Source organism: Macaca mulatta, chromosome 14, assembly GCF_049350105.2.
Source record: "Macaca mulatta isolate MMU2019108-1 chromosome 14, T2T-MMU8v2.0, whole genome shotgun sequence".
Taxonomy (NCBI): domain Eukaryota; kingdom Metazoa; phylum Chordata; class Mammalia; order Primates; family Cercopithecidae; genus Macaca; species Macaca mulatta.
Genome location: NC_133419.1, coordinates 59,211,996 through 59,235,219, shown reverse-complemented (window position 1 = coordinate 59,235,219; position 23,224 = coordinate 59,211,996). Strand labels below are relative to the sequence as shown.

Below are 23,224 nucleotides of genomic sequence, written 5' to 3'. Positions count from 1 at the left end.
TAACCATGATATCATGATTGTATGCTTGCCTGTCTGTCCCTTTCGCCACACTTGGAGATTTATGAGAACAGAGAACAGAAATTTGTCTCATTCATTTTGATAGACCCAACAGGAAGTAAGTGCTCAATAAAAGTTTGTAGAAAACAAGATAACAAAGGAAAGGAGAAAAATCGTGATGAAAGTTTGGGATACTGAAGTGTAAAGTTTCTAAAGTGATGTGCCTCTAGATGATGACAGCTTCTAAATATGGCCATGGGATTGGGAAGTGAATTTTAGGTAGAGGTTTAGCCCATTGACTTCCTTGACTCCAACAACCTGGTAGATAGTCTATCCAGTTAAATAGCGAAGTCTCTTATGAGATGTAGAAAACTTGAACCAGATATATTAGTACTTAATAATAGCCGGTACAATTTATTGAATATCTACTATGTGCTATATGATATGTCTGTGTCATCTTCAGTGCTCATAAAAGCCAAGTAAGATGGAGAATTTTTGCAATTATTTTAAAGATGAAGAAACAGACACAGAGATTTTATAACTTGCCCGAGATACCCTAGCTATTAAGTGTCAGAACCAAGATTAAAATTCAAGTGTATTTGGTTCCAAAACCTGTAGTTCCTTCCAGCTATATTATTTGGTCTTTGTAGTGAATTTGCAGACAACAGAAGGAGTAAAGAGTGGTACAGTCAGATATATGAAGAGATTTCAGCTGAGAAGAGACTTCAGCAACATTGTAGAGTGAAGAATATTACTGCTGGCAGAATGTAAAAGGTGTCCTTGAGTGACAACCACCAAAACATCTAATATAAAATAAAAAATGAATAGACATGCCAACAGAAACCCCCAGAAAATAATCTGACCTGCTGTCAAGAAGAAGCAAGCAATAGAATAGAAACTCACCCTGAGATCTAGCTATATGCTGTCCAAAAGATGCACTTTAAATATTAAACACAGATAGATTAAAAGAAGTTTTTTAATGCAAAATATTTACTGCAGAAATAGTTTGCATAAGGAAGCTGATGTGGCAATATTAATACCAAAGCACTTTAAGACAAAGGATATTACCAGAGATAGAAAAGAATATCTCATAATTAAAAGATTCAACTCATCAGAAAGACAAAAGTCTTAAATGTGTCCACATCTAAAACAGACATTTAAGTATATGAAAAAAAGCCAATAGAAACAAAAGAGAGATAGTAAATCTGAAATCATAGTAAGAAATTAATATGCTTCTCACAGTAACTGGTAAGACAAGGAGCAAGAAAGTATGGACATTAAAGATCTGAATAACACTAGCAACACACTGACATTTACAGAACATTATACTCACCAAGAACATTATACTCACCAGCTGCAAAATGCACCTTCTTTTCAAATGCACATGAAACATTCACCAAGATAGACCATATGCTGGGTTATAAAATAAGTCTCAACAAATTTCAGAGGATTAACATTTTAAATATTTTATCTGACCATAACAATACAAATATTGATAAGATGCCTAGAGAATTTCCAAGTTATTTAAAATTAAACAACACACTTCTAAATAAATTATGTACCAAAAAAGAAATTACAAGGGAAATTAGAAAATGTTTTGAACTAAATAATAATGAAAACAAAGCATATCAAAATTTGTAAGATGCAACTAAAGGTTATAGTTTTAAACATCTCTTAGAAAGAAAAGCTTGGAATCAATGACCTAAATTTTCAGCTTAAGACTCTAGAAAAAGAAGAGTAAGTTATACCCAAAGCATTTAAAAGGAAATCAATAATAAAGATCAGAGCAGAAATCAGTGAAACAGAAAAACATACAAACAATGGAGAATATCAACAAAGCCATATTTTGTTTCTTGAAAAAGATAAAATTGACAATCACCTGTTAACACAAATCAAGAAATAAAAAGGAAAACATAAATTTTGAATATCAGGAATAAAAGAGTTTTTCTTAAAGATATTTAAAAGGATAAAAAGGGAACCAGGGCCAGGCAGTGTGGCTCACGCCTGTAATCCCAGCACTTTGGAAGGCTGAGGAGGGCAGATCATGAGGTCAGGAGATTGAGACCATGCTGGCCAACACGGTGAAACCCGGTCTCTACTAAAAATGCAAAAATTAGTTGGGCATGGTGGCATGTGCCTGTAATCCCAGCTACTCGGGAGGCTGAGGCAGGAGAATTGCTTGAACCAGGGAGTTGGAAGTTGCGATGAGCTGAGATCCCACCACTGCACTCCAGCCTGGCGACAGAGTGAGACTCCATATCAAAAAAAAGAGTTGGGGGGAGCCAGGCATGATGGCATGTACCTGTAATCCCAGCTACTAGGGAGGGAGGCCTAGGCAGGAGGATTTCTTGAGGCCAGGAGTTCAAGACCAGCCTGGGCAGCATAGTGGGACTCTCATTTAAAAAAAAAAAAAAAGTTTTAAAAAATGGATAATAAGGGAAAATTATGAAAAACTTTATGCTAATAAATTTAGTAACTTAGATAAAATGGATACATGCTGTATTAGTCTGTTTTCACACTGCAATAAAGAACTACTTGAGACTGCGTAATTCATAAAGAAAAGAGATTTAGGCTGGGTGTGGTGGCTTACGCCTGTAATCCCAGCACTTTGTGAGGCTGAGGCAGGTTGATCACTTGAGGTCAGGAGTTTGAGACCAGCCTGGCCGACATGGTGAAACCCCATCTCTACTAAAAATACAAAAATTAGCTGGGCATGATGAGGGTCACCTGTAATCCCAGCTACTTGGGAGGCTGAGGCAGGAGAATCGCTTGAACCTGGGAGGCAGAGGTTGCAGTGAGCCAAGATCGCGCCATTGCATTCCAGCCTGGGTGACAAGAATGAAACTCCGTCTCAAAAGATAAAAAAAAGTAGGTTTAATTGACTCACAGTTCCGCATGAATGGGGAGGCCTCAGGAAACTTAAAATCATGGCAAAAGGCGAAGGGGAGGCAAGGCACGTCTTACATAGCAGTGGGGTGGGGGTGGGGGGATGAGGAGATGTACCATCAGATCTTGTGAGAACTTGCTCACTATCATGAGAACAGCATGGGGGAAACTGTCCCCATGATCCACTCACCTCCCACCAGGTCCCTCCCTCAACATATGGGGATTACAATTCAAGACAAGATTTGGTTGGGGACACAGAGCCAAACCGTATCACATGCCTTACAAAAACATAACTTGTCAAAGCCTGACCAAAAGAAGAAAAATAATAGAAAATGAACAGCCTCATACCTAAGAAAAGTTTGAATGCATAATAATAAATGTTTCCAGTCCCAGATGGTTATACAGTTGAATTATATCAAGTATTTAGAAAAGAAAGTACAACTTACACATCCTTTTTCAGAAAACGGAGAATACTAAGCCATGACAAAGACATTTCAAGAAAAGAAATAAACTGTTATCTTTCATAAACCTAAATGCAAAAATAAATCTTCACTGAAATATTATTAAATAAAATTCAGCAACATACAAAAATAATAACATCTTAAGACCAAATGGAGTCTATCCTGGGAAGGCAAAGCTGACTCACCATTGAAAAATCAATCAGTGTAGCTCACATTAACAGAATAAAGGAGCAAATGAGTAAGTAATGTTAGTAGATAAAAATCACTTGACAAAATTCCAACACTATTCCATAACTCCCAGGAAATTAGGAATAGAAGATAACTTTCTCAATTTGATGAAGAGCGTCTATTATACTTACAGCTAAATACATACTTAATGGTTAAATATTGAATACTGTCCCCCTAAAATCAGTTAAAAGGCAAGAACATACTCACTGATTCTATTCAATATTGTACTGGAGACCACAGCGATGCAATTAAGAAAAAGAAATGAAAGCTTTTAAAATTAGAAAAGACAAGTTAAAACTGTCTGTATTGGCGTATAATATGATTGTCTACATACAGACCCCAAAGAAATATTTTTCTAAAACCCCATAAAACTACTACAATAAATAAGTTAAGTCATCAGGGTCACAGGATACAGAATCAATCCATTGAAATCGTTTGTATTTCTATATCCTAGTAACAAACCATTGGAAATTGAAATTTTAAAATATTACTTATAAGTCATTTAAAAGGATAAAATACTTAGGAATAAATTTAATGAAAAGCATTCAAGATCTGGACACTGAAAATGACTAAATATTGCTGAGATAGAGGAAACTTAAATAAATGGAGAAATTTATGATGTTCATAGATTAGAAGAGTCAGTATCAGTAAGGTCCTCATTCTCCCCCAAATGATCTATAGATTCAATGCAATGCCAAGGTAAATCTTAACAGATTTTTTTTTTTGGTAAGTTGACAGACTTATTCTGAAACTTATATGGTAATGCAAAAGATCTAGAAGAGCCAAGCAACTTTGAAAAAGAATGAAGTTGGGACACCCACACTAGTGATGTTAAAACTGGCTCTACAGTTGTTGTAACGAAGAGAGTGTGGTATTGATATAAGGATATACATATAGACTAATGGAATAGAACAGAAAATCTGATAAGTAGTCATATATGGCCAGTTGATTTTTAATAAATGTGCCACGATAATTCAATGGGGGGAAAGGATAGGCTTTTCAAAGAATGGTACTGGAACATCTGGATATATGCATGGAAAAAAATGAACCATGTATTCTACCTCAAAATATAGATAAAAATAAATTATAGATGGATCACAGACCTAAATGTAAAAGCTAAAACTATAAATTTTTTAGAAAAAAATTGGAGAAAAATCTGTGTGACCTTGGTTAGACAATGATTTCTTAGGGCACAAAACCTAAATTCTATCAAAATTGAAAACCTATGCCCTTCAAAAGACACTGTTACGAAAACGAAAAAATAAGCTATTGACAGAGAAAACACTCATGATACATGTATCTGACAAAGGACTTGAACCCAGAATACATAAAAACTCTTACAACTCAATAAGAAAACAAACATCATCCCAATGTTTTAAATGGACAAAAGACTTAAACAGACAACACTTCACAAAAGATGTATGAGTGGCCAATAGTATACAAAAAGATGCTTGATACTATCAGGCATCAGTGAACTGCAAATTTAAACCACCATGTGATAATTAAGAAGACTGACAATAACGAGTGTTTTCAAAGATGTAGAGCAACTGAAACTCTCTCACTTTGATGGTGAGAATGTAAAATGGTACATCCACTATAAAAAATATATGCCAGTTTCTTAGTAAATTAAATGTTACTTAACATATGACCCAGCAATTCCACTCTTAGGTACTCACCCGAGTAAAATGAGAACCACATATCCTCAAACTTAGTATACATGAATGTTCACAGTAGCATTGTTCTGTATAATGGTAAATCCACATATATACCCAAATGACTCCAGGTGGTGGCAAGAGATAAGAATTTAGAGGCACCTCTCCCACCTAGCCGACTAGTTCCCTGCTTTCCCTCCTTTCCTTTAAAAACAGGCCATTCAGGCATTTGCCTGAAAACTTAAAATGACCCACACCCTATTTCCTTATATATATTGCCAGTCCCTCCCTCCATTCCTCCTTTCCTCCCGCATTTCCTCTCTCTCTCTCTCTCTCTGACTCTTCATTGCTGCCTCAGGTGACATGAGGATGGAAGACTGATGACCTCCTGGCTCATTATGCCCTCCTTGCACAGGATTAAGTAAAAATCTTTGAACTTGTTTCCTATTGTTGTGGTGTATTGAATTTGTCCTTCTATCTAAAGAATCAGAGCAAGTTCTCTGTGTGAAGGACTCTCTGGTCACAGGTCAGACAACTAGGCATTAGGCAGTCCATCAGATAAAAGAAGTATCCTGTGAAAGGCACACTGTAAACCCCCACACTCAGCTCCCCTTTATTTCCTGTTAGGGCAGGGTTGTTGGCTGCTCTGGTACTAGAACACCAGTTTAACTGGGGGCTCTCAGAAAAATACTACTCAGGAATAAAATGGAACAAACTACGGAAACACTCAAAAACGTGGATGAGTCTCAAAAACCTGCTGAGTAAAAGAAGATAGACATGATCAAGTATATACTGTATGATTCTATTTATTTGAGGTTCTAGAACAGACAAAGCTAACCTATAGTGATGGAAATCAGATCACATAACAATGCCTATGATGGTGGTGGCAGGGGGATTGATTGACTTTAAAGGAGCATGAGGAACTTTCTAGGGTGATGAAAATGTTCTAAATATCATTGGGGTGGTGATGACACAGGTGTGTACATTAGTCAAAACTTGCTGAACTGTATACTTAAAATGTATACATTTTGTTGTATGTAAATAGTGTCTTAATAAAGTTTGTTTTTGAAATTTATTATTATTATTATCATTTTTTAGAGACAAGGTCTCACTCTGCCACTCAGGCTGGACGGTGCGATCACGGCTCTCTCAAGCTCTTGTGCTCAAGTGATCCTCCAGCCTTAGCTTCCCAAGTAGACAGGTCTACAACACACGCCACCAGGCCCAGCTATTTTATTTTTCATTTTTTGTAAAGACAAGGTCTTGCTGTTACCCAGGTTGGTCTTGAACTCCTGGCCTCAAGAAATCTTTCCATCTCAGCTTCCAAAAGTGTTAAGATTACAGGGGTGAGCCACCACACCCCAGCCTAAATTTGATTTTTTTGTGTGTACATGTGATATAACTCTATTCTCTTTGACTGAAATGATTGCACTTTCCCCCTAATTGTGGTCAGATCTGGTTTCTATCCTTCTCAGCTTCCAAATAGGATAGGGAGCTAGGAACTAGGGAGAAGGAGAAGAGATAGGATCTCGGGAGAAGGGAGAAGAAATTCCTCAATTTTAGGGAGAATGTTGGGGAGGGAGAATAGCTTACTCAAATGTGACCGAGTCCCAACATGTCAGATTCACAAAATTCCTTTAGAACCGTGTGTAGCAGGAATAGAAGGAACAGACTGATACCCTCATGTGGACTTTTACATGTCCTCATTATTATTCCTCATGTCCCATAGACCCAGAGAAGAGCTGCCAGCCAGTGTTGGAGACTCTGCGCCAGGCCATGGATGGCACTGTGTATGCCCACAGCACCTTGGAACTGCAGACACTGCAGCCTACAGTCAATTTCCTTGCCACTGTCACAGTGCCAGGCTACTGTGAGCGCCCACTGTGTCCACGCCTCTTCCGACTCTTCACAGTCCTGGCCCTGGAAAGCATGACCCAGGCCACCCTGCTGGACAGACATGTGCCTATTATTCAGGCTTGGCTTGAGCGTTTCCCTTCTGTGGAGCGGGAGCGTGCTCTGGCACGAGCCCTAGTTAGGGCCTCAGTAGAGGCTTGGGAGGCTGTGTGCAATTGCTTCATGCCTTCACCCCTCCACCCACACTACCACTTCTCCCCACACTCTGTGAGCCACTTACTGAGCAACCTGCAGCTGCTGCCTAATAGAACAGGCTCCCGAGGCTTTGTGGACTATCCCAACCACCAGGAGCACTTGCGCCGGGTGTCAGGCCTGCGTGGCACTCGTCTGACCATTATGATGGCCACACGCAATGTGGTGCGTCTTTGGTTGCATGAGGCACAGAGAACCTTTTGTGACCGGCTGGACAGCCCTAGGGAACGCTCCTATTGTGCCAAGCTGCTCCTAGTAGTAGCTCAGAGTGTCTTCTGTTGTGGTCCAGGGCCCCAGAACCTGGTCAAGGACCATGAGGAGGATGAGAAGGAGGAGGAGAGGGTGCCCGAAGTAGAATCTGAAGGGGAGTTGGCCCAGTGGGAGGACTTCAGCAACAGCAACAGTGAAACAGAGGAGGAAGAGGAGCCTTATGGACTTCAGGTCACCACAGGCTCAAACTCCAGGGATCCGAGTCTAACACCATCTACAGGACCAGTAAGCAGAGGGATGAGGGAAAGCATAAGTCACAAGATAAGGCAAGAGAAAGGCACAAGGGCATCCAACTATAGGCTCCAGGTAAGGAGATCATTCAAGACTTGGTGGCAGAAGGCACCCCAGATGGACCTGGTCTCACCCCTGTTATTACCAGTGCTACTACTACATCCCCAGGAAAAGCCCTCAGACGTGGTCTTCAGTCAGGAGCTGACACTGGGGCCTAAGTCTGAAACCCCCAACTTGTACCTGGAACGGCAGTGGGAGAAGCTAGAGGAGCAGCTGGCCACCTCAGCTGCTCAACTGAAGCTGAGCCCCCACCTTGCCCGGTGTCATTCCATGGCACAGCATGTGGCCCGCCTGGTCCGGGTGTTGGCCAGGCCCCGGCAGCATGGCCTGCTGCTTTCGGGGGCTCTGGGTACTGGGCGCCACACTGCCATCACTCTGGCTTCTAGTATATGTCAGACCCATTTCTTTCATCTACCATCTGGGTCAGAGGAGGACATTCTCCAATGTCTACGAGATGCCAGCTGGCGTGCTGGCTTGTTAAGCCAGCCTGTGGCTCTATTGGTACCCAGTGGTGTGGATCTCACTACACTTCATCGCCTCCTGGCCCTGGCAACCTCAGGCAGTTTCCCTGGCCAGTACACAGAAGCGGATTTGGACCGCATTGAAGAACACTTCCCCAGGGAGAACCTTGGTGTCAAACAGAACATCAAGAAGGAAATGGTGTTGCAGAGGTGAGGCCAAGAACCCCATACCCGAGTCTGCTCTGCTTTTACTCTGTCTTGGCCAAAAGGAATTCTGTGGGCTGCCATAAGGGCTGAGAGATTGGGGCTAAGTGGTCTGGTTGGGACTAGGGCCAGGAGGGGCAAGCAAAGGTAAAGGGGAGGACATTAGCTGAGCCCTGGCCCACAGGTTCCACCAGCAAGTGTGCAGCCACCTTCACCTGTTCTTCCTGATTGGAGATAAACAGGCCCACAAGCAGCTGCCCTCCCCCCTTTTCCTGAGGCTCCTTCAACTGGCCACTGCCAGCATTGACCGCTATGAACCCTGGGACCAAGCTGCCCTGGTCAAAGTGGCCCAGCATCACCTGGAGGGTGCTCGGAGTCTACCCCTTGATGATGGTGAGCCCTTTTTACTTGTCCTTACCACTAATCTTTACCAGGCTTTAATGAGGGTTATTACCTAGGTCAATCTCTCTCTCCCTCTCTAGAGCCTACAGAGCCCCCTTCACATTTCCTACCCTTCTTCTTGAGCTAGGAGATGATCCCTTTCCTTTCCTGTTTTCCTACAAGCTCACAAAGTGAGGCTAAAGCCATGCCCATTGCAGGCTCCTGGAAGTACCCAGACCTCCAGGCCTCAATTCCCAGTGTGGCCAAAGCCATGGCTCTTATCCACCTTTCGGCCACCCACTACCATGAGCACCTGTGCCCTGCATTGCCACTCGTCACCCCTAAGACCTTCCTAGACTTCCTGGACACTTTCCTGATGCTGCAGCAACAGACAATCCTGAAGATTAAGAACAAGGCCCAGCGGTGAGTGGTCCCATCCCCTGCAATGTACCTCCTTCTGCTCCTTTGGGTTTCCTCACCAGCACATTGTATCTCCAGGGTCCAGAATGCCTTGGAGAATCTGAGAATGCTGATTAAGGAGCATGGTACCCATGCCAATCTGATCTCTGACTTGGAACAGCAGCTGAAAGCCTCCAGCAAGGTAAGGAGACGATTTTGAGGCTTCCATGGTGGTGTCAAAGCAGAAGCCCAAAAGGGGTCTTGAAAGGAAGCAACCAGAATGAACCTTAGTTCTTGTCCCCCTAAGCTTCCACTTCCCCTAGAAAATCTCTCTAATCTCTGCTGCCTCCTCCTTTACAGCTTAGGTTCAAAAGTTTCCCATGACACAGCTAAAATCAGATTGATTCTTCACAATGTGTGAAATCCAAGCATCTGCTTCTGGTTGCCCCTAGCACCTTGATCATGAGAAGTTCAGTATGCTGTAGATTCCCATGGGGGTTGGGGCAGGGACTACATCTCAGTCACCACTCACTCACCTCTTAGAATTATCCTCTTTTTCCATAGCACTTTGTGCCTATACCCTTTCTTCCACAAAAGCACCAAACAAACAAAACTGTTGTGTACAGTGAGGACATGTAGATGGGTGATGGCAGCAGGGAGAAATTTATGCTATAGCATAGAACCAGAAGTAGATTTATAATGGTATACTAGACAAGAGTGTCCTGAATTTTCTTATTCACCCTCCTCTACCAGGCATTTTCCAGTGACCAACTTTTCGTTTCCTCTCTCATCTCTCTAATACCTGGTCTACAATGTTTCTGAGCCATCCCACTTTTCCTTTAGCATGCCCTTCTAGTTGAAACCTCAAAACCTTTTGCTGTCTTATACAGAACAATCTTATTCTTTGAATAAACAGACTTCTTATAGCTGGCTAAAATTGGTGATGATAGGGCTTATCACACCTTCTAAAGCCAAATACTCCTAGCTAAAGGTGTTTTCCCAAACTAAAGAGCAGTTTTGCTTTTAATAAGAGGAATTCTAAAATAGCACCTTTTCTTCCTACTACACAAGATTTTGATAAATGTTCTGGTATAACTTCAGAGCAGTGAACTAGTGCCCATGTCACACTCAGATAATCTTTCTACTAGGGTTTCAGGTCTTAAGCTCCTAACACCTAGCCAGCTCTTCTGATGAGTGCCCTTAGGACTATCATCCAGTGCCACACAATTCCAGATACATGGCATATGTCGTGTCTACTAATGTGGTTTTCATTGTGTTTGATGTAAATGGTGTCACCTGGAGTTTTAAAGGTACTGATGCCCCCCTACTATTCACCACCTAGGATGAACAGCTTAGATTAGACCTCAAGACTCAGTTAAGTTGCAAAGAAAGAAAACAAAGTCAAAGAGCAACAGAAATCCCCTTTCCCAGTTTTTTGCCCTACATTTTCCCAAGATGATTAATACCAGGATTGTTGATCTGGTTTAGGGGGTGCTAGTATTCCTTGATCTGTGAGTCAGTTATACCAGAGTAGAACACAGTAAGCCAAAGATCTGGATAAGAGATGTTTGTAGTCTCAGGGTCATTCAGAGTCAGATCCCTTGGTCATTCAATCAATAGCCGTAATAGTGTGTACTTGTTCCAGTGTTCCCCACCCCAAGAAATGGCATTACCAGCCACTGAGCCAAATCCCAGGACTCAGTCTGGGCCCCTCCATCTCTTTACTCTCTTATATTCAACTGGTTAATTTTTTCATTATTGCACTCAACAAAAATTTATTTTTTGTTCAGGCATTTCTTAATATTTATGTCTATGTTAATACATGCCTACATTTACATCTAGATGGATGGATAGATAGATAGATAGATAGATGACAGAATCCTTGCCACACCTTTCTGAGGTAGCTATTCTTTTCTCACTTTACAGATGAGAAAACAAAGGTCCAGAAAGGTTGGGGAGACTTCCCTAACCTTATAAGGTTGTAATGAGGATTAAACAAGATCTTACATGTATAGTATTTAAATGTGCTGGCACATAGTAAGAGCTCAATAAATGTTAGTTACTATTAATATTAGGTTAGGCCAGGCACAGTGGCTCACGCCTGTAATCCCAGCACTTTGGAAGGCCAAGGCCAATAGATCACTTGAACTCAGGAGTTCAAGACCAGCCTGGGCAACATGGCAAAACCCTGTCTCTACAAAAAATTATTCAGGCATGGTAGCACCTATCTGTAGTTCCAGCTACTCAGGAGTCTGAGGTGGGAGGATCACCTGAGCCCGGGAGGTTGAAGCTGCAGTGAGACATGATTGCACCATTGCACTCCAGCTTGGGTGGCATAGTGAGACCCTGTCTCCAAAAAAAAAAAGGTTAGGTTGCTTCCTAATAAGAGAAGATAGGGCACTATCCTTACCTTCATGGTGCTTATAGTTTAGCAGAAGATATACTCATCCAGGCAATGACAAAACCATGTTATAACGGAGTAAGTTCAGAGTGCTCCAAAATATCAAGAAAACTTTCTAGAGAAAGCAGAGTGCCCTGCTATGCAGCACAGAGCATGTATATAACATGGTAGGAGCTCAGAAAATTCCCTAACTATGTAAACAAAGGAATAAAGTACATGAAAGTTGATTACTGAAACTTAGGTCAGATTTGATCTGTGTTTGAAAGGGGCCAGGTTGATATAACAGTATGTGAAAGGCCTAGAGGCAAAAGAGTGTGTGCCACGTTGGAGGAACTGAAAGTCAGGAATGGCTGGAAAGTAGCATGCTAGGAGAGAGAAAAGAGATGAGATTGGAATGATGAGTAGGGGTCTGGTCATGGGGGTATTGTCAATCAAATGTAGAAATGACAAGTGTTAATGACAATGATTCAGCTTTTAGAAAACCAGCTAGGCTGCAGTGGGGGGATAAAAGGAGGGGAGTAAGAATAAAAACTGAGAGACCAGTTAGGAGGCCAGTGCAGAAGGTGAGGAGTGAGAGGGCCTGAGTGTGAGTGACCAACGTTGGGAAGGGCAGTGTACACGAGAGGCATTTGGGAGGTAGAATTGAAGGGCCTCAAAGATGGGCTGGATTTGGGGGATACAGGAGATGGAGCCAAGCGTAACAACTCAGTTTGTTCCTTGGGAAACTTGAGTGTATCTTGCCACCATTCTCTGAGAAAAAGAATACACAGGAGAGGAGTCAGATTGCAGGACAGCTGAGGAGGCATAACCAAATACATTCATGTGGGGACATGTGGAATGTGAGGGGCCTGTGAGACACCCAAGAGATTTCCACTAGGCAGATGAATACGTGGTATGGGGCTGGGAGGGAACCTAGCTGGAGAGAGAGATTTGGCAGTTGGAACATAAGTAGGAATCAAAGCCATTAGATCAGAGAAGGCTTTTATAAGTGTAGAGTGAGAAGAGAAAGGAAGCTCTGAAAAAATTGATGAGGAATAGTTAAGCTCACAGAGGAAGGAAATGAGAAAGAGCAGCCAGAGAAGTTAGAGAAAGCCCAAGGAGAACACAGTATCACGAAGGCCAACAGAGGGGGATGCCTCAAGAGGGAGGGAACTGTCTTCTGTGACAACTGCTGCTAATGGGTCAACTAAAATATAGAGTAATGTAATGTAACTGTTACACACATATTCTTTGGGTGAAGCGGCTGCAGAAAAAGCAACCACACACTTGGGGTTGCATTACTAGATATGTAACTCACAGACTAATAAGTGACAGACCCAGAGCTCAGCCTCTCTCTGTGGCCTATTTGGAGTTCAACGTGGTCAGTCTTTCAAGTGAGGAGTATGCTAGAGTCCCGGGATCATAGGGTCTTCTGGGGTATTCCCATATGGCTCAGGATCTGGAACTGCAGGGCCTGGATATCTCTTTGCAGAGCCTCAGCATGTTTCAGCAGCAGCTAGAGCAAAGCAAGCTCCTATACAAGCAGCAGCTAGAAGAGTGTAGGCATCAAGAGAACCTCATTGAGGACCTCGCCAAGCAGCGGGATGCCCTGCAGGCTCAGCAAGAGGCTTTCCTGGAGCAGGTGGGCTCTTCCTGCTGCCTGCCCTGCACTGCTCCTCTCCTGAAAGAGGGCAATCCCTCTAAGGATACCAAGAGGAGAGAATGGAGTGACTCATCATGGAGTCTTCTGGGGGGAGGGGACAAAGGTAATAGGATGGCTTGGGGAGTGACCTCTCATGGGGACTCCAAGGAGGAGATGATCCCCCTAGAAACACCTTGAAGGAAGAACAGAACATCTCAGGAGCTCACTTTAGAAGTTATCTCTCCTCATTTAGATGAGCAAGGCATTTCTGGAGCCTCTGAGCCAGCTGCAGGTGGCTGACTTCGAGGAGATACGGAGCTATCGAGCACCACCAGAATCTGTGGTCCGGGTGACTGATGCAATGTGTGACTTGTTCCACCGTGAAACAGGCTGGGCAAGTGCCAAACAGCTGTTATGCACTGAGGATTTTTATCAGGTAGGAAGGGTGGAGCACAATGAAGGAGGATAGGGGAGGCATAAAAGGGAGACTTGGCAAGGCTAAACTGTTGGGTCAAGGTCCAGAGCATCCGTGTCTTCCCCATCCCTTTAACATACATCCTTCCAGGAGCTGGTGTTCTTCCCCAAGGACAAGATAACAGACTCACAGCTGATAAAGTTACATCTAATTCTGAAAGCTCCAGGTATGAGTGATGCAGCCCTGCGGGCAGTGAGCCGACCTGCAGCCAGCCTGGCAGCCTGGCTCTGGGCTGTTCTGCACTATGGGCTGGCACATTGCCGGGGACTGCCCACGGGCCTGCTGCTGCAGCAAGTGGAGGCAACACTCATTCGGGAGCAGGCCCGCCTGGGCTACTACCAGTTTCAGGCCCAGGAGACCCTGGAGAATAATTTGGCCCTGGCTAAGATGGTGGAGGATGCCCAAGCTTCCCACAACTGTGTGGCAAAGACCCTCAGTCAAGCACAGCGTGGGCAGTATCACAAATGGCCCATGAAGGCTGCACTGCTCATGCCTATGCATGCCTGGACTATACAGCTCCAGGTAACCATCCCTCTCCAAGATGTCTCCCCCAAAGTTCCTTTCATGCCACTCCCCCGCTCCTCCCTGTGCCCTCACTGCCTCCCTCTGTCCCTCTCTGCACTCCTTGCCATGTTTTCCTCCACACCCCACCTTGCCCTCCCTCTGCCATATCTCTCCCTGCACCCTCCTCACTGGCCTACACAGCCTCTGGTCTTCCCGTCCACTCCAGAAGCTGAAGGGACGCTGCATGACTGTGTTCGGAGATGCCCTCCTATGCTCAGCTGCCATCATCTACCTGGGTCCCTTCCCACCACTGCGGCGCCAAGAGCTACTGGACAAGTGGTTAGCTCTGTGTAGGGGCTTTCAGGAGGCCCTGGGCCCAGATGATGTGGCACAGGCACTGAAGCAGAAGCAAAAATCTGTCAGCATACCACCAAAGAAGCCCCTGCTGGCTACACACTCTCCCTTCAATATTCTGTCCCTGCTGAGCTCTGCATCTGAACAGTACCAGTGGGATGGAAACCTGAAGCCACAGGCAAAGTCAGCCCACCTGGCCGGCTTGCTTCTGCGAAGCCCCACCCACTACAGTAGTTGCCGTTGGCCTTTGCTGCTTGACCCCAGCAACCAGGCCCTCATGTGGTTGGACCCGCTACCTCTGGCAGAGAATAGATGCTTGGCACCAGCCCCCACTGAGGGTAGAGGTAAGCAGACATAATAAATGCAATGCTTCCAGAGTATCTGAACTGCCCATCACTCAGCCTCTTGTGGTCTTTCCCTTCATAATGAGGACACTGCATTTTTGTGATCAGGATGTCCCAGATTGCACCAGCCTATACTACAGGAATCAATTTGGTCACATTTATTTTTTCTCTTTATTACAATGATTCTGAATCTACATGACTGATTGGTCCATGATTTTCCACTTCCCTGGTCTACTCAGCACTACCCAAATTTATCCAATGTTCAGAAATCCTGGGTAATATTTCTGTTGGCTCTGTTTGGATCGGGGACCCTTCTGGGTGGAGTATTGGAAGGAACATTTTCTAGGAGAAGGAATAGAGTGTTTATTTCCCAGAAGAAGAGGCTGGGGATTGAGTTTGTGAGAAAAATGTGACCTTATTTGGAAAGGGGTTCTTTCAGAGTAATTAAGTTAAGGACTTTGAATGAGATCACCCTGATTCTTATCTGGATGGGCCCTAAATCCCACAAATGCCCTTACAAGAGGCAGAAGAAAAGGCATAGAAAATACAGAAGAGAGGCTATGGGAAGATAGAGGATGAGTAGGATCCCTCCCTGGAATTTTAGAGTAATAATTTTGAGAGCCAACATTTATTGAGTGCTTACTATGTGCACATCTAAGTGTTTTCTATGTATAATTTAATTTAATCTTCACAGTAACCCTGTGAGGTCGCCACTAATATCAACCTCATTTTGCAGATAAGAAAATTGAGTCATAGAGAGCTTAAGCAACTTTCCTAAGATGTCGTCCCGCAGACCTTCCCTCATGAAATAGAGCCCTTGAGTGAATTCCTCCCCTAAGGAGTCTGATTCCTCCCCTAAGAAGAGCTCCTCTGAATCTTTCTGTCCCAGGGAAAGGCCTCATGAGAAATCAAAACACAGAGAGTAAAATGGACATGAAAGAGGAAGATGATGATAGTGAAGACAGTAATGAGGCTAAGGACCAGACAAAAGAGCAGAAGGCAGAGGAAAGAAAAAATGAGCAGGAGAAAGAGCAAGAGGAAAATGAAGAGAAAGAGGAGAAGACAGAGAGCCAGGGGTCAAAGCCAGCCTATGAGACTCAGCTTCCGTCTCTTCCCTACCTTAGTGTTCTTTCAGGTGCTGACCCGGAGCTAGGTTCTCAGCTCCAGGAGGCAGCTGCTTGTGGTGAGAACTGGTCCCCACCCACCCTGGACCCCTTTTGACTCGCCCCATTCTGTGACCCCACAGGCCTCCCACACCTCAGTCTAACCTCAGTTCCCATCCTTCATCCCGGGCACTAACTATATTGAAGCGTCTTGTGGAAACCCTCCTATCAGCCACAGGGAAGCTGGTCGGAGCCAGACCTCGTGGATGGGGAATGGGGATCATGGGTGCTGGCATCGTGGGTAGGGTTCCTTTGCCTCCCTCTCACAGGCCTGCCTGTGCTACTGACCAACGTGGAGCTGGGTCTAGGGTGCCAAGAACTGCAATGGCTGCTGCAGCGGGAGCAGCTGAGCCCACCCCAGGTGCAGCCTGGCTTCTGTCTGTATCTCAGCACCACCCTCTCCCTCTGTGCTATGGAAAAAGGTGAGGCCCAGAGGGCAAATTGCCAGCACAGTTGTGTGGACACACTAGGCCCTCAGCACCAGCCCTAAGAGGGCTTCACTCAACCTGGCCCAGAGCAGGCTCAGGTCTATAGCAGGGAGCCATACTCCCTGTCTACTCTACCCCGTGGCTCTGCCAAGGGGAAGAGGTTAAGCATCTCCCATGTTACCCCAAGTGCTAGGTTGTGAACTGCTAAAGGGGCTGAATGTGCTGGATCTGGGCCTGAACATGGAAATACTGGAAGAACAGATGCTGCATGAAATCTTGTGCAGAGAGTGTCCTGAGCTCGAGACCCGCTGGCAGAACCTAAAGATCAGAGCCCTAGATACCTGCAAGGCTGTGGAGGCTGCTGAGGTGCTTGGGGGCTCAGTCTGTGGGTTGAGATGAGTATTGGATGGACCTGGGTAAGGGGGTGGAGATGAATGTAGATGTTTGGGGACTGTGGGAAAGGGCCACATCCATCCAACAAATGAGTATATGCAGGAGCGGCTGCTGACGATGCTGCTGTTCCAGAATCCAAAGCGTCAGAAGCCAGCCAAGTTTCTGCGGAACATGGTGAGGGCCCAAGGAAAGCTATGCCAGCTGCGTGCCCATTGTGAAGAGCTAGAAGGGCAGAAACTACAGGAAATGGTATCATGGGCACCCTATCGGCCTGTGGTTTGGCATGGAATAGCCATGGTAAAGGCCCTAAGCCAACTGCAGAACCTGCTGCCACTTTTCCGTATGAGCCCAGAGAAGTGGCTGGCAGTCACCAAGCAGGCTCTGGATAGCATGAAGCCACGTGAGATTAATCACGGGGAGGACCTGGCCAGTCATCTACTGCAACTGAGAGCACACCTGACCCGCCAGCTGCTGGGCAGCACTGTGACAGCACTGGGCCTTACCCAGGTACCATTGGTGGGTGCATTGGGTGCTTTGGCTCTGCTGCAAGTGACAGGGAAAGCATCAGAGCTGGAAAGACTGGCACTCTGGCCTGGACTAGCAGCCTCTCCCAGCACAGTCCACAGCAAGCCAGTCTCAGGTGTGGCTCGACCGGCCTGGCTTGGGCCAAAAGCCTGGCATGAATGTGAGATGTTAGAGCTGCTGCCCCCATTTGTTGGCCTGTGTGCCTCCCTGGCAGGCCACTCCAATGCTTGGCAGGCTTACCTGTCACTGTCATCCACAGTGCTGGGTCCTGCACCTGGGCCTGGGCCTGAGCCACTTAGCCTCCTCCAGAAGCTGATCCTGTGGCGCGTTCTGCGACCTGAGTGCCTGGCAGGTGCCCTGGCAGACTTCACAACCAGCCTCCTGGGTCGGCCCCTGGATGAAAACATGGGCGCTCCCACCATGCCCTTTAAACATAGTCGGGCTACTCAGCCCATGCTGATCTTGTTGCCACTGCCTGGCCACCCCACAGCCACTCTGCATCCTCTGACTGTCATCCAGAATCTGGCTGCCAAGTATCAGCAGGTTTGAACCTAGTCTTTTGGTCACAGAGTGACCAGGTTCCTGTAGGCTGGGGCGTGGGGACCTCCTCTAAGCATTTTCATGGATCTTTCTGTTCTATTTAGGGACTTTTGGGATAATGGTAGCATTAGTTTGGGTCCCTCAGGTCACCCTAGGATCACTTTGAGTCATGCCGCCATCTCTTTTTTGGTCCCCAGGGGCAGAAGCATCTGCAGGTGATAGCCCTGGGCTCTGAAGTCTGGGACCCGGTCTCAGTTGTGGTCAGCACTCTATCCCAGGCTATGTATGAGGGGCACTGGCTGGTGCTGGACAACTGTCATCTGATGCCCCATTGGCCGAAAGAGCTGCTACAGCTCTTGCTGGAACTGTTAGGCAGAGCCAAAGGTGAGTTTATTGCCTAGATTGGCTGCCAGGATCCTATCCTACACTTGGGCCTTAGCTTGAAATCTCAGGACTGATGGCCAGTGACCTAGCACCAAACCTGTCCACTTGGCCTTGTAGCTGACTCCTGACACCCCTAGCCTCAAGTCTGATCCCTAGACTTCTGCCCGACCCTTTACCCAAGGACTGATCTCAGACCCTTGTCTGAGTCTAGTGGTTGCAGACCTGGAATCAGAACAGCTTTTAGGCCAACCTGAAAGCAGGAATGTAGCCACTGTTCACAGAGATTTTCGTCTTTGGCTTATTGTGCCTGCAGAGTCTAGTGCTTCTTTGCCAGGTGAGGAGCTTAACCCCCTACAGGCTCTCAAATTGGAAGTGGGAGGGCAACTGTGCTGTGCTGACTCAGCACTCTCCTTCCTCCCCAGCTGTGCTGACTCAGCACTCCATGCCTGTTTTCTGGAACCAGTCCCTGGAGCTGGGCCATGTTTTGATTGATAGTGTGGAGCTAGCCCAGCAAGGACTCTATATGCAACCCCCCACCCAGGCACTACCTCTGCTCCTCCTCCATGGCCTCCTGCTACACCGGCAGCTCTATGGAACGAGGCTGCAGGCACACAGGGGGCGTTGGTGAGCTGCTCAGTCAATCACTCAACAAACATTGAGTATCTTCCGTATGCTGGGATGAGTAAAACTAATTCATCTTTGGAAGCTCCAAAGAGCAAGGGCAAGGGGAAGTTAGGGAAGGCTTCTCCAAAGACTTTGAGATTTTACTTTGAATTGAATCTTAAAAGCAGGGGCAAATCAGGTAGAGATGGACCTTTCTGAGCAGAGGGACCTAAATTCAGCAGAAGGGAGGAGACTTGAGTGTGGTTGACATGGACATGCTGGATGTTGAGGAGGGAGAAGTAAGGCTCATTATAAAGGGCCTTTAAGACTAGGGCAAGGTAGGCCAGGCATGGTGGTTCACACCTGTAATCCCAGCACTTTGGGAGGCCGAGGCAGGCAGATCACGAGGTCAGGAGATCGAGACCATCCTGGCTAACACGGTGAAACCCCGTCTGTCCTAAAAATACAAAAACTTAGCCAGGCATGGTGGCAGGCGCCTGTAGTCCCAGTAGAAGAAGAAACAATATCCTTTTTGTGTGTTGAAAAGATCACTCTGGATACAATGTGGAGAATGGACCAGAGGAGGCAGGACTGGGGACAAGCAGAGCAGCTTTAGGAGACTCTGGAAATCTCCAGGGAAGAGATTGTGGTATGGGTGGTAGGGTAGTAGCCATGGAAGGGATAGAGAATAAATATGGGGTGAGGAGGAAGGAGGAGTCAAGGATTACTCTCAGATTTTTGTTTTAGATAATTGGGTGGCTAGTGGTATCTCTCACTGAAATAGGAGGTGGAACAGGTTTTATGGGGGAAAATGATGATTTCAGTTGAAAGCAAGTTGTATTTGGGGTGCCATGCAGCAATGACTAGTGAACCCTCATGGGTCTGAAGCTCAGGAGAGGGGTTCGAACTGAAGAGAAGACTTGACAGTCCTCAGCATACAGATGATATGTGAAACCCTGCTTTCCGCTCCCCTTCTCTAGGAGTCAAGTGACCCTAACCCAGGTTCTTCAGACCCAAGACCAGCTGTGGGCAAGTCTTAGCAATCCCCGTGCTGCCATGCAAGAGCTGGCTGGTAAGACCCTTCCTGTCCCCCTTGGAGTCATCAGCCCCCAGGAGAGCCTGGAAGAGGGTGGGGGTGGGATATAATTCACAGCTTTGGTTTTGGGAGTGGTGGAAACTGAAGGTACTGGAACTGAAAGGCTCTAACCTCATCTTCAGCTTCAGTTTTCTACGGGGGTCCTCTGGAGGACACTGAGGACAGGGAGGCTCTGTTTAGCCTCACGCAAGCCTGCCTGAGCCCCAGTAGCAGGAACTGGGTCCAGCCACACACACCCCAGTCTTTGCTCGCCAGGCTCATGCCCCTCCCAGGTAAGCTTCACTCAGGTATCTGTTTTGGGGTAGGGAATAGTACAATGCAATGCTACCCACCACAGAAATGTGGACAGCAGTCTCAATAAAGGTATATGGGGGTAATATTCATACTGTTATGGGGGGTGATGGCAGTAAAGGATCAGAGAAAGGCTTACTCTCTTGAGTCTAGGGTGGGGAGAGTACATCTTGTCCCTCACCCCTCACCTCTATCCCCAAGAGCTAAGGGAGCTGGATGCAATGGCAGAGTGCAAGGCCCAGATGCACCTACTGCCCTCACCACCTGAACCCCGGCTCTGCGGACTCAGTGAGGGCCCCCAGGCCTGGCTGTTGCGACGCCAGAGTCGCGTTCTCTTGAGTGCGCTGCAGCGGAGTTCACCCGTGTGGGTTCCTGAGTCTCGAGGAGGCGCCCAGCTCGCGGAAAGGCGACTGCGGCAACGCCTAGTGCAAGTCAACCGGAGGCTGGAGTCACTGCAGGATCTGCTGACCAACCTGGTTCGCCAAGACGAGTCTGGCGCCCCGAGGTCAGTGCTGGGGCCGAATGCGCGGCGGCCCCTGGAGGGCGTCTTAGAGACAGAGGCTCTGGAACTGAGCCGGTTGGTGGGCACGCTACAACGCGACCTTGATTGCCTGTTGCAGCAGCTGAAGGGCGCACCCCCGTGTCCCTCCCGCCGTTGTGCTGAGGTGGCCCACGCTCTCTGGACTGGCCGCCTACCCTTGCCTTGGCGACCTCATGCGCCGGCCGGTCCGCAGCCGCCCTGGCACTGGCTGCGACAGTTGTCGCGCCGTGGGCAGCTGTTGGTTCGCTACTTGGGCGTGGGCGCGGACGCGAACAGTGATGTACCAGAGCGCGTCTTCCACCTGTCAGCCTTTCGCCACCCGCGCCGCCTGCTGCTGGCATTGCGTGGGGAAGCTGCCCTGGACCAGAATGTGCCCAGCTCGAATTTCCCTGGTAGCCGAGGCGCGGTCTCCAGTCCGCTCCCGTATAAACGTCTGGAGATGAACAGCAACCCTCTGCACCTCAGGGTATCTTCGCGCCACCCCTCGTTCGCGGTTCCAGTCCCCTCAAAGTCTCTAATTACACCTCGCAGTTACCCCTTATTGGTGATCTTGCCCCTCGGTAACCCTGCTAGCTTCTCTGATCTCGGTCCACTACGACCTCCCAACCCCCAACCCCCACTCCCCACCTGCCACCTCCCAGCTTCCTAGCCTTGCCTGACCAGCTTCTGACGCCCCCAGGTGGAGAACGGCCCAAACCCCACGGTTCCAGAGAGAGGGCTGCTGCTGATCGGGCTACAGGTCCTACATGCGGAGTGGGACCCAATAGCTGGAGCCTTGCAAGACAGTCCTTCCAGCCAACCCAGTCCTCTGCCTCCAGTCAGCATCAGCACACAGGCCCCAGGCACCAGCGACCTGCCACCCCCAGCCGACCTGACGGTGTACTCCTGTCCTGTGTACATGGGAGGGCCCCTTGGCAACACTAAGCTGCAGAGCAGGAACATCGTGATGCATCTGCCCCTACCCACCAAGCTCACCCCCAATACCTGTGTCCAACGGAGGGTCCACGTGTGCAGCCCACCCCTGTCTTGAGCCCATCTACCAAAATAAAGTTGTAGTGATTCCATGAAAGATTTCTGAGATATGGGGGTAGAGCAGCAATCCTTTCCAGAAGGTTTTCAATTTACTTTGCCCAGATCCATTGGAGGAATCACTATCTATAGTGGTTCCTATAGCAGCAATAGTCTTACAAAATGTATTTCTTCTTTTTTTAAATTTTCATTTCTTTACAAAATGAATTTCTTAATACAACTATAAGACTATAGCAGCAATAGCCTTAGAAATGTATTTCTTAATAAGATCTGAAAGTCAAAGATCTGCCTTCTTCACACCAAGAAGGCAGAATGTGACACACTAGGGGAAAGGTACAGTGTGCATAATTGAGAAAAGAGGAGGTATATTCACACTGAAGGTAGAAGAGGGCATGTGCCTGGCAGCTGGGAAGGGGAAAGTGTGGGTACACTTGGGGTGGGGTGGGGCTTGGTGTTAATCACGCATCCAAGAAGCTAGGCAGGCCCAGCAGTGGCTGACACACAGAATCCTAAATCCTTGCCCCGCTCTCTATTGTGGTCTCAGCACTTGTGCTAAACCCACAATGGATATGTTTGAAAGGAGAACATTAGCACTGAAAATTCTTTCTTAAGGCATTTAGTGGTGTTCTTGGCAATGCCTCAATCCTGCCCTACCACTCGTTCCTCTCCTATGATGGATTCTCTCAGTGAGTCATGCATATGAAAAAAACCAAGTAAGATACAAGGTCCTATATTCATTCAACAATTATTCATCGAGCACTCCTTGAAACCAGGTATTCTTCTGTGTGCTAATAGAGTTATTCTAATGTAGGGCAACAAGCAATAAAAGGCCAACATATAAATAAGTTTGATGATTTTGAAGTCCTATAAAGAAAACAAAATAGACCGATGTGTCAAGAGGATATGTGACGAGAGGGGAGCAGTTAGTATAATTTGAGTGGTCAGGGAAGCTTTCTGCATATTTGAAAGTAGCTATTTAAAGATCCAGAAGGAATATTCATTCAGGTAGAGCCCTCAGTAGGTACAAAAGTCTTGAGGTGGGAACAACCTTGAAGTGTTCAAGAAACAGAGTATGCAGCCAGAGCATGGTGGGTGAGTGAGGGGCAGAGTGACCCAAAATGATGGAAACATATAGAAAGGGGTGGCTCACATGGTCGTGGTAATGAGTTTGTATTTTTCAAAAGTATAATGAGAAT

At 46.5% G+C, this 23,224-nt stretch overlaps 1 protein-coding gene across 1 annotated transcript in view; it reads left to right on the top strand.

Annotated features, from left to right (window-relative positions):
• Positions 1-22,063, top strand: part of DNHD1 (dynein heavy chain domain 1) — a 74,872-nt gene extending 52,809 nt beyond the window's left edge. Inside the window, exons 25-43 of the mRNA XM_015114961.3 lie at positions 6,954-8,562; positions 8,741-8,949; positions 9,156-9,360; positions 9,436-9,538; positions 13,209-13,358; positions 13,612-13,794; positions 13,924-14,355; positions 14,564-15,035; positions 15,925-16,218; positions 16,468-16,620; positions 16,814-16,992; positions 17,122-18,087; positions 18,282-18,468; positions 18,680-18,802; positions 18,891-19,092; positions 20,052-20,143; positions 20,290-20,439; positions 20,660-21,465; positions 21,679-22,063. Of these exons, the coding sequence (XP_014970447.2) occupies positions 6,954-8,562; positions 8,741-8,949; positions 9,156-9,360; positions 9,436-9,538; positions 13,209-13,358; positions 13,612-13,794; positions 13,924-14,355; positions 14,564-15,035; positions 15,925-16,218; positions 16,468-16,620; positions 16,814-16,992; positions 17,122-18,087; positions 18,282-18,468; positions 18,680-18,802; positions 18,891-19,092; positions 20,052-20,143; positions 20,290-20,439; positions 20,660-21,465; positions 21,679-22,029 (6,866 nt within the window). The 3' untranslated portion in view covers positions 22,030-22,063. The remainder of the gene's footprint in view (positions 1-6,953; positions 8,563-8,740; positions 8,950-9,155; positions 9,361-9,435; positions 9,539-13,208; positions 13,359-13,611; positions 13,795-13,923; positions 14,356-14,563; positions 15,036-15,924; positions 16,219-16,467; positions 16,621-16,813; positions 16,993-17,121; positions 18,088-18,281; positions 18,469-18,679; positions 18,803-18,890; positions 19,093-20,051; positions 20,144-20,289; positions 20,440-20,659; positions 21,466-21,678) is intronic.
• Positions 22,064-23,224: the final 1,161 nt, after the last annotated feature.